The sequence below is a fragment of the Lagenorhynchus albirostris genome, chromosome 5, assembly GCF_949774975.1.
Source record: "Lagenorhynchus albirostris chromosome 5, mLagAlb1.1, whole genome shotgun sequence".
Taxonomy (NCBI): domain Eukaryota; kingdom Metazoa; phylum Chordata; class Mammalia; order Artiodactyla; family Delphinidae; genus Lagenorhynchus; species Lagenorhynchus albirostris.
This window is the reverse complement of record NC_083099.1, coordinates 58,258,056-58,273,812: the sequence shown is the minus strand read 5'-3', so window position 1 is coordinate 58,273,812 and position 15,757 is coordinate 58,258,056. Positions and strand designations below refer to the sequence as shown.

The following is a 15,757-nucleotide window of genomic DNA, read 5'->3' as shown; positions in this document are numbered from 1 at the left end:
GTTAGTCATTTTTGCAGCTGTGGTATCGCACTGTATAGAAATGCTGTTTATGTGACCTTCTTCATGTCCCTTGGAAACATAGTTTATGTTCTGGAGGAATATCACTGTCTGATTGCCAGCAGGGCTGTTTTTCATTTTCTCAAATCTAACTGCCTATAACAGGGTAATTCCAAGGAGCAAGCCAATTTTCACAGCAGTATCCTGGAAAGGCTCAAAATATACACAACAGGTATGGGTATGAGTGGGACTGAAAATATGAGGAAGTCTATATGAACATGAAAGTCTACATAAGAAAGCAGTTAAGGCCTTGTTATGAACTGAACATTTGTGTCCCCCCAAAATTCATATGTTAAAATCCAAGCCCCCAATATGATACTATGAGGAGGTGGGGGCTTGGGGAAGTGATTCGGTCATGAGGGTGGAGGCTTCATGTTTGGGGTTAGTGCCCAAAGGGAGCTCCCTTGTCTCTTCCAACATGTGAGGACACAGTGTGAGAAGACATAATCTATGAACCAGAAAGTAGGCTCTCACCAGACACCAAATCTGCTGGCATCTTTTTTTTTTTTTTTAAGGAGAACCACTTTATTTTGAGTAGTAAACAAAACTTCATTTATAACGTAATAAACAAACCTTCCATCAGTTTTTTAACAGTCCAAAGAACAAAACCTCTGACTTAGTTAGAATTTACATTTAACCTTAAATATTCTAAAATGCATCCATGTCAACTTTGGTATTTTAATTTTGCCTGATGCTGTGAAATAGGGCAAACCTTGATCATGGTCAAATTCCTAATTTTTGCTGTTCAGCCACTTTTCTTGATCTTGCTTTCTGATTCCATACATTCCAGAGTGTTCAATGGATTTGTAATAAACTTCCAAGATGAAGGGGAATTTCTTCCTCATTGTTTGCCTGAAATCTTGGCTTGTGTTTATCTTTTTAAACAAAATATATGCTCCAAAAATGTCCACAAGTTCAGCTGCTAAACCTCCTTTAAAGATCTTCTTTGCCAGTGGATCCATAGTGCCTCCATCCTGAGGTGTGTACTTGCAAGGGTCTGCTGGCATCTTGATCTTAGACTTCCCTGCCTCCAGAAATGTGAGAAATAGGGACTTTCCTGGTGGCGCAGTGGTTAAGAATACACCTGCCAATGCAAGGGACATGGGATCAAGCCCTGGTCTGGGATAGATCCCACATGCTGTGGAGCAACTAAGCCCGTGCGCCACAACTACTGAGCCTGAGCTCTAGAGCCCACGAGCCACAACTACTGAGCCCACGTGCCACAACTACTGAAGCCCACACACCTAGAGCCCGTGCTCCTCAACAAAGACAAGCCACTCCAATGAGAAGCCGGCACTCCGCAACAAGGAGTAGCCCCCACTTGCCACAACTAGAGAAAGCCTGTGTGCATCAACGAGGACCCAACGCAGCCAAAAATAAATAAATTAATTAATTAAAAAAAAACAAATGTGAGAAATAAATGTTTGTTATTTAAAGTTCAGTTTAGGGTATCTTTGTTATAGCAGCCTGAGTGGAACAAGGCAAACCTCTAGGATTGAAAGTTTACTCTTTAGAGAGGTTGACTCAGAGACTGGATTTGGAAATATGAGAAACAGCAAAGGGAAGGGGGGTCCAACTGAACTGAGAGTGGGAGCTGAGGGAAAGTTTGCAGAGTTAATGGTTAGACTCTAGCCTCTTCCCCTCACACAGCTCTCAGAAGACTGATTTTCAGGCTTAGAAATGGGATGGTTCTTCTCTTGGGAAACCAGTTAATCCAAGGAAAAAAACTTACAGATATTGGCAGTAGGGAAGGTGGGCACCCAGGGAAACACCTGTGTCCCAGCCTAATCACAAGCCCACGCTTCGCTTCCAACTATCTGTTTCATGCCTTACGCTTAAATATGGACAGTACCCAAGGACCATGAGAGATTTGGGAAAAGCATTTAACATGAAAGAGAAAATAAAACAAACATTAAAAAAATTTACAAGAAAAGAGATAATCCAAGGAGCAAAAGATGATATTGAATCTATGAAATGAGAAAAAAATGCTCTAAAAATAAATATTCATCAGTCAAGGAAGAGTTTTTGGAAATTAAAAAGGTATTAGTTAAACTAAAAATTAAATTTTTTATTGAAGTATAGTTGATTTACAATATTATTTTTAGGAGTACAACATAGTGATTCAATTTTTTTTTTTTTTTTTACGCGGGCCTCTCACTGTTGTAGCCTCTCCCGTTGTGGAGCACAGGCTCTGGACGCGCAGCCTCAGCGGCCATGGCTCACGGGCCCAGCCGCTCCGCGGCATGTGGGATCTTCCCGGACTGGGGCACGAACCTGTGTCCCCTGCATCGGCAGGCGGACTCTCAACCACTGCGCCACCAGGGAAGCCCAGTGATTCAATATTTTTATAAGACTTGTTTTTTTCTTTTTTTGACTGCGCCGTGCGGCATGTAGGATCTTAGTTCCCCAACCAGGGATCGAACCTGTGCCCCCTGCATTGGAGTCTTAACCACTGGACTGCCAGGGAAGTCCCCAATATTTTTATAGATTATGCTCCATTTGAAGTTATTATAAAATAATGACTATATTTCCCTGTGCTGTACAAAAAAATAGAAGCTTTGGGAGATAAAGTTGAAGACATCGTCAGAGTAGAAAAAAAGAACTGAATAAGAAGAGAAAACATAGAATCATTTGAGCAGGTCCAATATTCAAATAAAGGAGGTCCAAAAAGAACAGAAAAGAGAGGAAATAATCAAGGGGAAAAAAAAATAAAGATTTCTCAGAAGAGAAGTTCATGAGTCTCCAGATTGAAAGGGTTGATTGAGTGCCTAGTGAAATGAATGAAACGAACAAACAAAAAGCATTGTGAAGTTTTAGAATATTATAGTTAAAGAGAAGATTCTAAAACTCTAGGGTTGGGGAGGGGTAACAGATCACATTCAAAGGAGAGGAAAACTGGAAATTTTGAAAGCAACGCCTTCAGAATTCCGAGGAAAACTGAAATTCAATCTAGAATTCTATAGCTACTGTACTACCAATCAAATGTCAGAGTAGAAGACAAGAAAGACTTCAGAATCCTTATGCCAATGTGCTCTTCTTCAGAAAGCTCTGGAGAATGTACTCCACTAAAATAAGGGAGTGAATCAAGGAAGGAATTTAGGGGCCTCAGTAAATAGGGAACACAATATAAGAGAAAGGTATGAATTCCCAGCATGATGGGAAAAATAATTCCCAGAACACAGTATTGTAGTAGGCCTAGAATAAAAATAACCCAGATTAAAGCAGGAAAGTGGAGGATCCCAGACATGTCTACATTTAAAAATTAAGTAAGTAGGGACTTCCCTGGTGGCTCAGTGGTTAAGCATCCACCTGCCAATGCAGGGGACACGGGTTCAATCCCTGATCCGGGAAGATCCCACATGCCATGGAGTAACTAAGCCCGCAAGCCACAACTACTGAGCCCACGTGCCACAACTCCTGAAGCCCGCATGCCTAGAGCCCATGTTCCTCAACAAGAGAAGCCACCGCAATGAGAAGCCCACGCACCGCAGCAAAGAGTAGCCCCCGCTCGCCGCAACTAGAGAAAGCCTGTGCAAAGCAACGAAGACCCAGCACAGCCAAAAATCCATTTAAAATAAATAAATTAATTAATTAAAAAAATTAAGTAAGTAAATAGTTAATCCAGTAGAGTACCTGCTATTTTTTTTAAAGCAGTTACGGTATAGAACTTGAAAGGAATTAGAAAATTAAGCCAAAGAAAGTGCTTATTAACTCCAGGGAAAATTAAAAGTGCATTGAGAAACGAAATGGCTCAGATGAGAGTAATAGTTATTTACAAAGTTGTTATATAAATACCAAATACTTGTTTAACCAAAAAAACCCAAAACAACAAAAACTGTGTAGGGAGGGAGTGTGTGTGTGTGTGTGTGTGTGTGTGTGTGTGTGTGTGTGTGTGTGTGTGGTGGAGGGAAGTTGTTCCCTGGAAATAGATGGAGGTACAAGATATCTAAACACTTTTGATCAAGAGTAGAATGTCAATAAAAGATAACTGAATTTGAAAAATGAAGTTTCCCTATAATCATACTGTTTAGAAATACATAGGAAAAAAAAAGAAGCTATAAAAAAGTAACTAGGAAAGCATCAGGACCAAAAGAGTTGGATTGCCTTGGGGGCCAGAAACTGGGTGTGGGGAGGGCTAAAGCAAGAAAACTGCTGTTGTGTATTAGAAGCCTAATAAAACGATGTAACTTAAAAAAAAGTACATATATTACTTTCATCTAAGTAAAACATTATTTTAAAAATCATGATAACTGAGAAAGGAAGATGGATCGGTGGAAATGACTAGAACAATTAAACAATTGCTCAATTTCTCTCCCTCCTGTTTCTCTCTGTGCATCTGACTTATTTCCCTCCCTGTGGATCAGAGTTATGGGTGTAGAGTGAGGGGCAGGGGAATGGAGCGATTAGGGAGGGGTGTGGCTACTAGCAGACACACGTTAGCTAGAGACGGTTCCTAGCAGTTCTCATTATTCTCATAGCTTGGCTGATTTAGAGCGAAGGATTCTTCCTCCCACCTCCAGTTAGTATAAGGATGACTTACACTTTTCTCTCCATGGCTCTCTTCTGTGTCTCTGAAGGCTAGTTTAGTGCCTTTAGGACCCTTCCTCCCAGTGCAGATATACTTGGTGATTATGGAAATACTTGTAAAAGATTTCATTTGCTTGTATTTGCAAATGCATTTCATTTTTTCAGAACAACTTGGAACCTCGTAATGCTTTCCAACGGTAGTTGCTATTACTACTTTGGTGAAGAGATAAAAGAAAACAAGTAGTTAATGACGAGTTTTCTTATACATATTAACAAAAGCATCTACTTATGTGGTACTACATCATTTCAGTGTAGTGGTGCTCCCTTCTTTTTTTTGTTTGTTTGTTTTTTTGCGGTACATGGGCCTCTCACTGTTGTGGCCTCTCCCGTTGCGGAGCACAGGCTCCAGACGCGCAGGCTCAGCGGCCATGGCTCACGGGCCCAGCCACTACGCGGCATGTGGGATCTTCCCGGACCGGGGCACGAACCCGTGTCCCCTGCATCGGCAGGCAGACTCAACCACTGCACCACCAGAGAAGCCCCGGTGCTCCCTTCTTGACAGTAGTTGTACTTTGCTACTCACCGACATCTTGTTATAAATGCAGAATCTCAGGCCCCAGAATCTGAGAATCATTGTGTCAGAATCTAATTTAGTTAGTTTGGAGCCTGGGCTTTAAAATATATATATATATATCTCCCCAGGTGACTAGATTGTTAACTAACAATTTGAGCAAATCATAATTCTATTCCCCTTCATTTAATATTTCTGAGTTAGCAAAAAGGGTTAGTATTTCCAAAAATGTGTATGCATATAAGTCATCTGGAGGTCTTATTCTTTTAAAACTATTTGAAATACAGATTCACAGGAAAGTTGCAAACATAGTATAGAGAGGTCCTGTGTACCCTTTACTCAGTGCTCCCAGTGGTTACATTTTTGGTTAAATTTAGTACAATATCCAAATCAGGAAATTGATACAATGTGTTTGTATAGCCCTATGACATTTTAGCACCTATGGACATTCCTACCACCATAACTGCAATCAAAATACAGAACTATTCCATAACCATAAAGATCCCCCATATGCTACCTTCCTAAAATCATGTACCCCTTTCCCCCCCACTTAACATTTAGCCTCTGAAAAGCACTAGTCTGTGTTGCATCTCTATATTTTTGTCATTTTGAGAATTAAAAATTTATTTATTTACTTGGTTGTGCTTGGTCTTAGTTGCAGCTCTAGGGCTCCTTAATTGCGGCATGCAGCCTCCTTAGTTGTGACATGCAGGCTCCTTAGTTGTGGCATGTGAGCTCTTACTTGCAGCATGCATGTGTGATCTAGTTCCCTAACCAGGGATTGAACGTGGGCCCCCTACATTGGGAGCACAGAGTCTTAACCACTGTGCTACCACGGAAGTCCCTTGAGAATTTTATATACATGGAATCATACAATATGTGGTCTTTTTAGATTGTTTTCCTCATTCTGCATAATGCCCTTAAGATCTATCCAAGTTGTTGCATGCAAAAGAGTTTTTGTTTTTTTTTTACTTCTTATTTTGAAATAATTATAAATTCACAGGATATTGCAAAAGAAGTACAGAGAAACCCTGTGTACCTTTCACCCTGTTTTCCCCATGGTACCATCTTAGATAATTATAGTATAGTATCAAAAGGTGCTATCCACAGACCTTATTCAGATTTTACCAGTTTTATTTACACTTCTTTGTGCATGCTTGTGCCTGTGTGTAGTTGTATGCAATATTTTTCCCTCTTGAAATTTTATTTTATTTCTTAAGGTTATAGTCCATTTGAATTTATTGGCTATATTCCCTGTGTTGTACAATATATCCTTGTAGCTTGTACATAATAGTTTGTATCTCTTAATCCCCTGCCCCAGTAATGCCTCTTCCCCCTTCCCTCTTTCCACTGATAACCACTAGTTTGTTTTGAGTCTATTTGTTTTGTTATATTCATTCGTTTTATTTTTTTTAGATTCCACATATAACTGATATCATACGGTATTTGTCTTTCTCTGTCTGACTTATTTCATTAAGCATAATACCCTCCAGGTCCATCCATGTTGTTGCAAATGGCAAAATTTCATTCTTTTTTATGGCTGAGTAATATTCCATTATATACATATACATGTATATGTATATATATCACATTTTCATTATCCATTCATCTGTTGGTAGACACTTAGGTCCATATCTTGGCAAATGTAAACAATGCTGCTGTGACATTGGGGTGTGCGTATCTTTTCAAATTAGTGGTTTTGTTTTCTTCGGATATATACCCAGGAGTAGAATTGCTGGATCATGTGGTAGTTCTATTTTAGTTTTTGAGGAACCTCCATACTGTTTTCCACAGTAACCGCACCAATTTACATTCCCACCAACAGTGTACAAGAGTTCCCTTTTTTCCACACCTTCTCCAGCATATATTGTTTGTAAACTTTTTGATGATAGCCATTCTGACTGGTGTGAGGTGATACCTCCTTGTGGTTTTGATTTGCATTTCTCTAATAATTAGTGATGTTGAGTATCTTTTCATGTGCCTGTTGGTCATCTGTGTGTCATCTTTGGAGAAATGTCTATTTAGGTCTTCTGCCCATTTTTTGATTGGGTGGTTGTTTTTTTGTTATTGAGCTGTATGAATTTTTTGTATATTTTGGATATTAACCCCTTGTCAGTCACATCATTTGCAAATATTGTCTCCCATTCCATAGGTTGTTTTTTGTTTTGTTGATGGTTTCCTTTGCTGTGAGAAAGCTTTTAAGTTTGATTAGGTTTCATTTGTTTATTTTTACTTCTTTTGCCTTGGGAGACTGATCTAAGAAGATATTGCTAAGATTTATGTCAAAGAATGTTTTGCCTGTATTTTATTCTAGGAGTTTTATGGTGTCATGTCTTCCACTTTGGTCTTTAATCCATTCTGAGCTTATTTTTGTATGTGATGTGAGAAAATGTTCTACTTTCATTCCTTTACATGTAGCTGTCCAGGCTTCTCAATGCCACTTGTTGAAGAGATTGTCTTTTCTCCATTGTATATTCTTGTCTCCTTTGTCGTAGATTGACTGTAGGTGTGTGGGTTTATTTTTGGACTCTTTATTCTGTTCCATTGATTTATATGTCTGTATGCGAATACCACAGTGTTTTGATTACTGTAACTTTGTAGTATAGTCTGAAGTTTGGAAGGGTTATACCTCCAGCTTTGTTCTTTTTTCTCAGGATTGCTTTGGCAATTCTGGGTCTTTTGTGGTTCCATATAAATTTTAGGATTATTTGTTCTAGTTCTCTGAAAAATGCCATGGGTATTTTGATATGGATTGCACTAAATCTGTAGATTACCTTGGGTAGTACTGTATAGTTATTTTGAGTAGTATAGTAACCTTTTGAGATTGGCTTTTTTTCACTCAGCATAATGCCCTTGAGGTCCATTCAAGTTGCTGCATGTTAACAGTAGATTGTTCCTTTTTATTGCTGAGTGGTATTCCATGTTATGGAGTTACCACTGTTTGTGTAACCACTCATGCATTGCTAGTTGCTTGTTTCCAGTTTTGGCTATCAGAAAGGAATCTACTGTGAATAATCATGTGCATAAATTGTATAAAAAATTTTAAAAAGGCCCAGGCTCCAGACTAAGTAAATCAATCTCCAGGGTGAAGCTCAGGCATCAACAACTTTTAAAAGTTTCCCAGATAATTCTCATGTACATCAAGGATTTCTAAAATTGCAAATTCTGGGGCTTCCCTGGTGGTCGAGTGGTTAAGACTCCATGCTCCCAATGCAGGAGGCATGGGTTCAATCCCCGGTCAGGGAACTAAGATCCCACATGCTGCACGGTGCAGCCTAAAAATAAATAAATAAATAAATAAAATAAAATTGCAAATTCTGCAAAAATCATTTATTAGTAACAGTTATCATTATTATGCACCTACCAAATGCTAGACATTGTACTCTTCTAAGCCTCTTAATAACCCTGTGAGATATATATTATTATTCTCTCTTTACATATGAAAAGATTAAAGTGTGGGTGGAATAGTAAAGGTGGTAAAAAGGTATACATTTCATGTTATAAAAGAAATAAGTCCTGGGGACTTAAATGACTATAGCTAATAATACTGTACTGTATATTTGAAAGTTGCTAAGAGAGCAGATCTTTTTTTTTTTTTTTTTGGCTGCATTGGGTGTTCATTGCTTGGTGTGGGCTTTCTCTACTTGCAGCGAGCAGGGGCTACTCTTCGTTGCGGTGCGCGGGCTTTTCATTGTGGTGGCTTCTCTTGTTGTGGAGCACAGGCTCCAGGTGCTCGGGCTTCAGTAGTTGCAGCACGTGAGCTCAGTAGTTGTGGCTCGCGGGCTCTAGAGCGCAGGCTCAGTAGTTGTGGCGCACGGGCTTAGTTGCTCCACGGCATGTGGGATCTTCCTGGACCAGGAATCAAACCCATGTCCCCTGCATTGGCAGGCAGATTCTTAACCACTGAGCTGCCAGGGAGGTCCCATGAAGAGGGTAGATCTTAAAAGTTTCTATCATAAGAAAAAATTTGTCGCTATGTCTTGTGATGGATTTTTTTGTTTTTTTTGGTGCACCATGCAGTATGTGGGATCTTAGTTCCCTGACCAGGGATCAAACCTGTGCCCCCTGCAGTGGAAGCACAGAGTCTTAACTGCTGGACCACCAGGGAAGTCCCGTGATGGATTTTAACTAGACTTATTGTGGTAATCACTTTGCAATATTTACATATTTTGAATCACTATGTGTACACCTGAAACTAATATAGAATTATTATATGTCAATTTTATCTCAGTAAAAAATCTTTTCCTTAGAGATATTGTTAAGCATTTCGTATCTTAAATTGTGTCTCAAGAGAGAAATTGTATTTGAAGTTTTTCTTTTTTTTTTAACTCAAGAAAGCATTTTAGGATAAGAATCTTACAGGGAAAAAATCCCACAACTCATGGATTGTAAAGAAAAAAGAGTTTTGTCTTTAAAACAGTATCTTATGCAATTGGGAGCCAAGGGAACCATGTGAATAATTCAGAGAGGCAAATTAACTGCAACAGGAAAAATTTTTGGTCTATTGTGGCCCTCTCTATCCATGCAACTCAAATCATATGTGAAAAAGAAAATCTCTGTCTGGGGACAGCCATACTCATTGACCAAGCTACCTTACTAAAGTCTGTGGCCCAGAAGAAAGTGAGGGAGATAGACTCAGAAATCTTTGAGTAGATTTTCTGAGGAGGTTGTTCCCGTGCTTGACAATATCGGATGGTAGGGAGCATGGAATGTCCATGGACTGACTTGATTATTGGCCCATTGTCAGATGGCTTGAGAAAGAGAGAGGGGACTTCCTTGGCCGTCCAGCCGTTAAGACTCTGTGCTTCCACTGCAGGGGGTGCAGTTTCAATCCCTGGTCAGGGAAATAAGATCCCGCATGCCACATGGTGCAGCCAAGAAGTTAAAAAAATAAATAAAATAAAAAGAGAGAGAACGTAATGCCTTCACTTGTGTCTATGAAGTTCGAAGTGTGAGCCTGCCAGTTCTTCCCTTCCTGACTGCCTGTCCCATGGATTTTGGACTTGCTTAGACAGCCTTCATAGTCAAATAAGCTAATTCCTTGTAATAAATCACATACACACGTACATACTGAAATGGAGAGGATTAGGGAGCAACAATTTGGGGAGGGGAAATCAGGAATTCTCTTTCGGACGTGTTCAGTTTGAGATAGTTTAGACCTCCAAATGGAGAGGTCAAGTAGGCACTTAGACAGCTAATAGACACAAGGGCTAGAGATGTAAATTTTGGGAGTCATGACTACAGAGATGCTTATGTTAAATCATAGATCTCATGAAATTGGATGGATTGCCAAGGGAGAGAGTGTATATAGAGAAAACAAGGGGAACCCTGACCGAACCCTGGATGGTCCAACATTTAAAGCCCCAACAGTGCGGGGGAAACCAGAAAACAACATGGAAGAGGAGCAGTCCCTGAGGTGAGAGAACCAGGGGAGTGTCATGTCAGAGAAGCCATGAGAAGACAGTGTTTCAAAAAGGGAGAGGCCAAATGAGTCTAACGCTGGTAAACTGTTGAGTAAAATAAGGTGACCATTGGATTTGATAATAACAATAACTCATTGTTTATATGACACAGTTTTGGAGCACTTTTTTAAAAAAAGTATTTATTTGGCTGTGCTGGGTCTTAGTTGTGGCACGTGGAATCTTCTTGGCATTGTGCGGGACCTTTAGTTGTGGCATGCAGGATCTTTAGTTGCAGCATGTGAACTATTAGTTGTGGCATGTGGGATCTAGTTCCTGACCAGGGATCAAACCTGGGCCACCTGCGTTGGGAGCTCAGAGTCTTAGCCCCTGGATCACCAGGGAAGTCCCTGGAGCACTTTTATAAAATCTGGAATGTCAGTTTTTTTTCTCTACGTGAGACATTGGGAGGTAGTTATGGTCATTACTATCCACCGAAATTACCGAGGAACAGAGGCTCAGGTAGATTTCAGGAAATTGCTCAAGATTAAAGTAGCAAGTTATGGCAGACCTGGTTAGAAGCAGATTTCTTCATTCCAACTCAAGTCTCTGATTCTAAATCCTAGTTGGCATAGGAATCACTTATCGTGCTTTCTAAAAATACAAACATGTGCCCCACCTCAAATATATTTCATCAGAGAACTCTCAGATAAGGGCTAGGGAATGAGCATTTAAAATAAAATAAACCATTGACATGGAATGGATAAAGAAGATGTGATACATATATACAATGAAATATTACTCAGCCATAGAAAGGAATGAAATAGTGCCATTTACAGAGACGTGGGTGGACCTAGAGATTGTCATACAGAGTGAAGTAAGTCAGAAAGAGAAAAACAAATATCATATAATATTGCTTATATGTGGAATTTGGAAAAATGGTACAGATGAACTTAATGGCAAAGCAGAAATAGAGACACAGATGTAGAGGACAAACTTATGGTTACCAAGGGGGGAAGGAGGGGGGCGGGACGAATTGGGAGATTGGGATTGACATATGTACACTACTATGTATAAAACAGATAACTAATGAGAACCTACTGTTTAGCACGGGGAGCCCTACTCAGTGATCTGTGGTGACCTAAATGGGAAGGAAATTTAAAAAAGAGTGGATAGGGGCTTCCCTGGTGGCGCAGTGGTTGAGAGTCCGCCTGCCGATGCAGGGGACACGGGTCCGGGAAGATCCCACATGCCGCGGAGCGGCTGGGCCCGTGAGCCATGGCCGCTGAGCCTGCACATCCGGAGCCTGTGCTCCTCAATGGGAGAGGCCACAACAGTGAGAGGCCCGCGTACCGCAAAAAAAATAAAATAAAAATAAAGAGTGGCTATATGTATACATATAACTGATTCACTTTGCTGTACAGCAGAAACTAACACAACATTGTAAAGCAACTATACTCCAATAAGATTAATTAAAAAATAATAAAATAAATACATACAACTCAACAAATAGTTCTAAATGAGAGACCAGGGTTCAGGGTCACTCAATTAGTCTACAATGTATTCTAAGCAACCTTTAAATTAGACTTTGTAGGATTAAAGTCTATGCAGAGTTGGTTAACCAAGTTCGCAAAGGTCAGCCAAAACTACTTTGAGCTTCCTCAGGGTGGAAATGTTAATTTACCCAATATGTTAATGCCTCAGTTTAATTTGCTAAGGTGTTTTCTTACAATTAGTCTCCTGTTTCTGAATGGAGAAAGCATTTCCCAAAAGACAGTTCTTTCCTTTGTGACTGAACTTCCTAATCAAACTTCATCATCTCATCAGGTGAATTTCCATGACTAGTTCCTCCAAGTTGAAAACCAGTTAGTGTAGTGAGAGATGCATCTGATGGAAATGTGTGGAGATAGTCAGCTGCTTGTTTATGAAATAAGGATGCTGTCTAACGCATGAGTGCTTCTCACCTATTACAAAAGAGAAAATTGTGCTTTACAGGTAATTTAAAGCAGGGACTCAAACTTATTAAATTCTGAGGTGCTTTTTCTAAAATTTCAGCAGCGTATGCTCACTCACTGATGGGCATTTCCAGCCCTTCTCTAAGAGGTCCTGCTGCACCTCTTCTTTTCCCAGGAGTGTAGTCAGTCCAGACCAGAGTGACCCCAGGACTAACCTTGCTTAGACACAGCCACTTAGAAGGACCCTCTTGCATTTGTCTATCATTCATTGTTCTCCAATATATTTTTCTACCTCTTCCTTTAAGAGCTGACTGCACATTAGAATCATCTGTGAGCTTTAAAAAAAAAATTGATGCTTACGCCCCTACTTCAGGTCTTTAATTTATGCTGCTTTTATTACCATGTATTTGGATTTCTCCAGTAGCCTCCCCACCTTTAGTCTCCTACCAAACTAATCTATTCTACATATTCCTGACAGGTTGCTCTGTCTAAAACCCATCTTGATGAATTTAAAAGATTAAAGATAAAAAATGATCTGCCTCTTCATACCATGAGCAAAAATTAATTCAGAATGGATCAAAGATGGGAATTCCCTGGCAGTCCAGTGGTTAGGACTCTGTGCTTTCACTACTGAGAGGGCGGGTTCAATCCCTGGTTGGGGAATTAAGATCCTGGAAGTTGTGCAGCGCAGCCAAAAAAAAGAGAAAGATCAAAGACTTACATGTAAGAGCTAAAACTATAAAGTTCTTAGAGGAAAACAGGTGTAAACTTTGTGACTTTGGATTAGACAATGGGTTCTTAGATAAAAGTACAAGAAATAAAAGAAAAACTAGATAAATTGGGCATCATTATAGTTAAAAATTTTTGTGCCTCGAAGACATCCCATTTATCACAGATTGGAAGAAAACTTTTTCAAATATACAACTGATAAGAGACTAGTATCTAGAATATAAAAAGAGCTATTACAACTTAATAATAAAAAGACAAATAGCCCAGTTTAAAACAGGCGAAGAAGAGGCATTTCTCCAAAGGAGATACACCATACTCAATAAGCACATGAAAAGATGCTCAACATCATTAGTCGTCAGGGAAATGCAAATCAAAACCACAGTGAAATATCACTTTATACCTACTAGGATGGTTATAATAATAATAAAAAGATAAGTGTTGGTGAGGATATGGAGAAACTGGAACCCTCATACATTGTTGGTGGGAACATAAAATAGTGAAATAGCTTTGGAAAATGTTCCGGCAGTTTCTCAAAAAGAAACATGGAGCTATATGACCCAGCAATTCTACTCCTAGATATACATACCCAAGAGAATTGAAAACCTGCACCCACACAAAAATTGGTATCCCAGTGTTCAGAGCAGCATTATTCACAATAGCCAAAATGTGGAAACAATCCAAATGTCCATCAACTGATGAATGGATAAATAGAATTTGGTATATGCACACAATGATGTGTTATTCATCAATAAAAAGAAATGACATACTGATACATGCTACAACATGGATGAACTTTGAAAACATTGTGCTAAGTGAAAGAAGACAGTTCCAAATGACCATATACTGTATGATTCCATTTATATGAAATGTTCAAAATAGGCAAATCTGTAGTCAGACAGTAGATTAGTGGTCATCTAAGGCTGGAGGGGGAAGGGGTATTGAGGAGGTAACGGTTAGGGATGTGGGTTTCTTTTTAGGGTAATGAAAATGTTCTAAAATTAATTGTTGTGATGGATGCCCAACTTTGTAAATGTACTAAAAGCCACTAGATTGCACACTTCTTAAAAATGACTTTCTGAGCTCTTTTGAGTGCCTTAGGCTGATTTTCAGTATCTACCATTAGGGCTCCTCCTCTGTTCAGACTTTAGTTTTATTTCCTTTTATTCTCCCCCCTGTACTAGGTCACAGTCAAACTGGACTTTTCAAGGTTTCTCAAACAGGCCTTGTACTTTCCTTTCTTGTTGTAATGCCCCTATGCCCCCTTCTGCCTGCCATGCCCAGTCTTCAGAAGTCCAAGTGAAATACCTCTTCCTCTATCTCTACCTCCTCAATTCCGGTAATATTTTTGCTCAATCTTCTAAGCGCTCAATTATGATAGAATATGAGGAAAACCTTGCCTCTCCCCCCACCTTCTTATTTTTCAGGTTGCCTCCTTTTAATTGTTTTCACCCTCTCTTCTTAATTACTGAAAAATATGTGAGAAATATAGGCAAAATGACTTTTTTTTTGGTGGAGGAAAGAGTTGAGAGAACACTTGTATTTTTTTTTTTTTTTTTTTTTTTTTTTTTTTTTGCGGTACGCGGGCCTCTCACTGCTGTGTCCTCTCCCGTTGCGGAGCACAGGCTCCGGACGCGCAGGTTTAGCGGCCATGGCTCACGGGCCCAGCTGCTCTGCGGCATGTGGGATCTTCCCAGACCGGGGCACGAACCGGCGGACTCTCAACCACTGCGCCACCAGGGAAGCCCCATGAACGCTTGTGGCTTTTGTTTTGCTTAAGCTGTTTGTGGGAATGTTCGTATGTTGGATAGTGTGCTTCTAGAATCTGACCATCAAGGTCAGGCTGGACCAATGAGACACGGCGAGAGAAAGCTGGGGGTGAATGGACAAGATTCTAGATGTCAGCTGTACAAGCTCTCCGTTTTTGTAGTGAGTGGGACAGCAGGCCCACAGAGACCGTTCCTAGGCCGTGAGTCCTCCCACACTGTCAGCTGCCAGCCTCAGGCTGTGCCACTTGCGCCTGGTGGGAGGAGGCTGCCGGTCCCTCCCGGACCAGAGAGAGGAGCAGTAGGACTGCCCCTTGCATTGCGCGGCCTAGAATCTCCTCCTTTTCCTTCACGCAGGCTTCAAGGGCACTTTGCAGGTGGTGGTAATAAAGCAAAAGAGGGACCTAATTATTTGTCCTTAATCACAAGTGTTAGTTTTAAAATTAGAACTCCAACAGGGGAAGCAGGAATACAAAACCCTACTCAGGAATCAGAAAGAAAATTTGAAGTATGTCAAGTGTGCAGTTTTTTAAAAATTGAAGTATAGTTAATTTACAATGTATTAGTTTCTGGTGTACAGCAAAGTGATTCAGTTATACATAAATATACATGCATTCTTTTTCATATTCTTTTTCATTATAGGTTATTACAAGATATCGAGTATAGTTCCCTGTGCTATATACAGTAGGATCTTGTCGTTTCTCTATGTTATATATAGTAGTTTGTATCTGCTAATCCCAAACTCCTCATTTATCC

The 15,757-nt window shown here is 39.9% G+C and overlaps 1 protein-coding gene across 1 annotated transcript; it reads right to left on the bottom strand.

Moving 5' to 3' along the window:
* Positions 1-782: 782 nt before the first annotated feature.
* LOC132520492 (protein CEBPZOS-like) lies at positions 783-3,423 on the bottom strand. Its single transcript, XM_060149243.1, has 2 exons — positions 3,417-3,423; positions 783-1,024 (listed from the first exon to the last, which is right to left on the bottom strand). The coding sequence occupies exons 1-2, from the start codon at positions 3,421-3,423 to the stop codon at positions 789-791; spliced, it is 243 nt and encodes an 80-aa protein (XP_060005226.1). The 3' UTR covers positions 783-788.
* Positions 3,424-15,757: the final 12,334 nt, after the last annotated feature.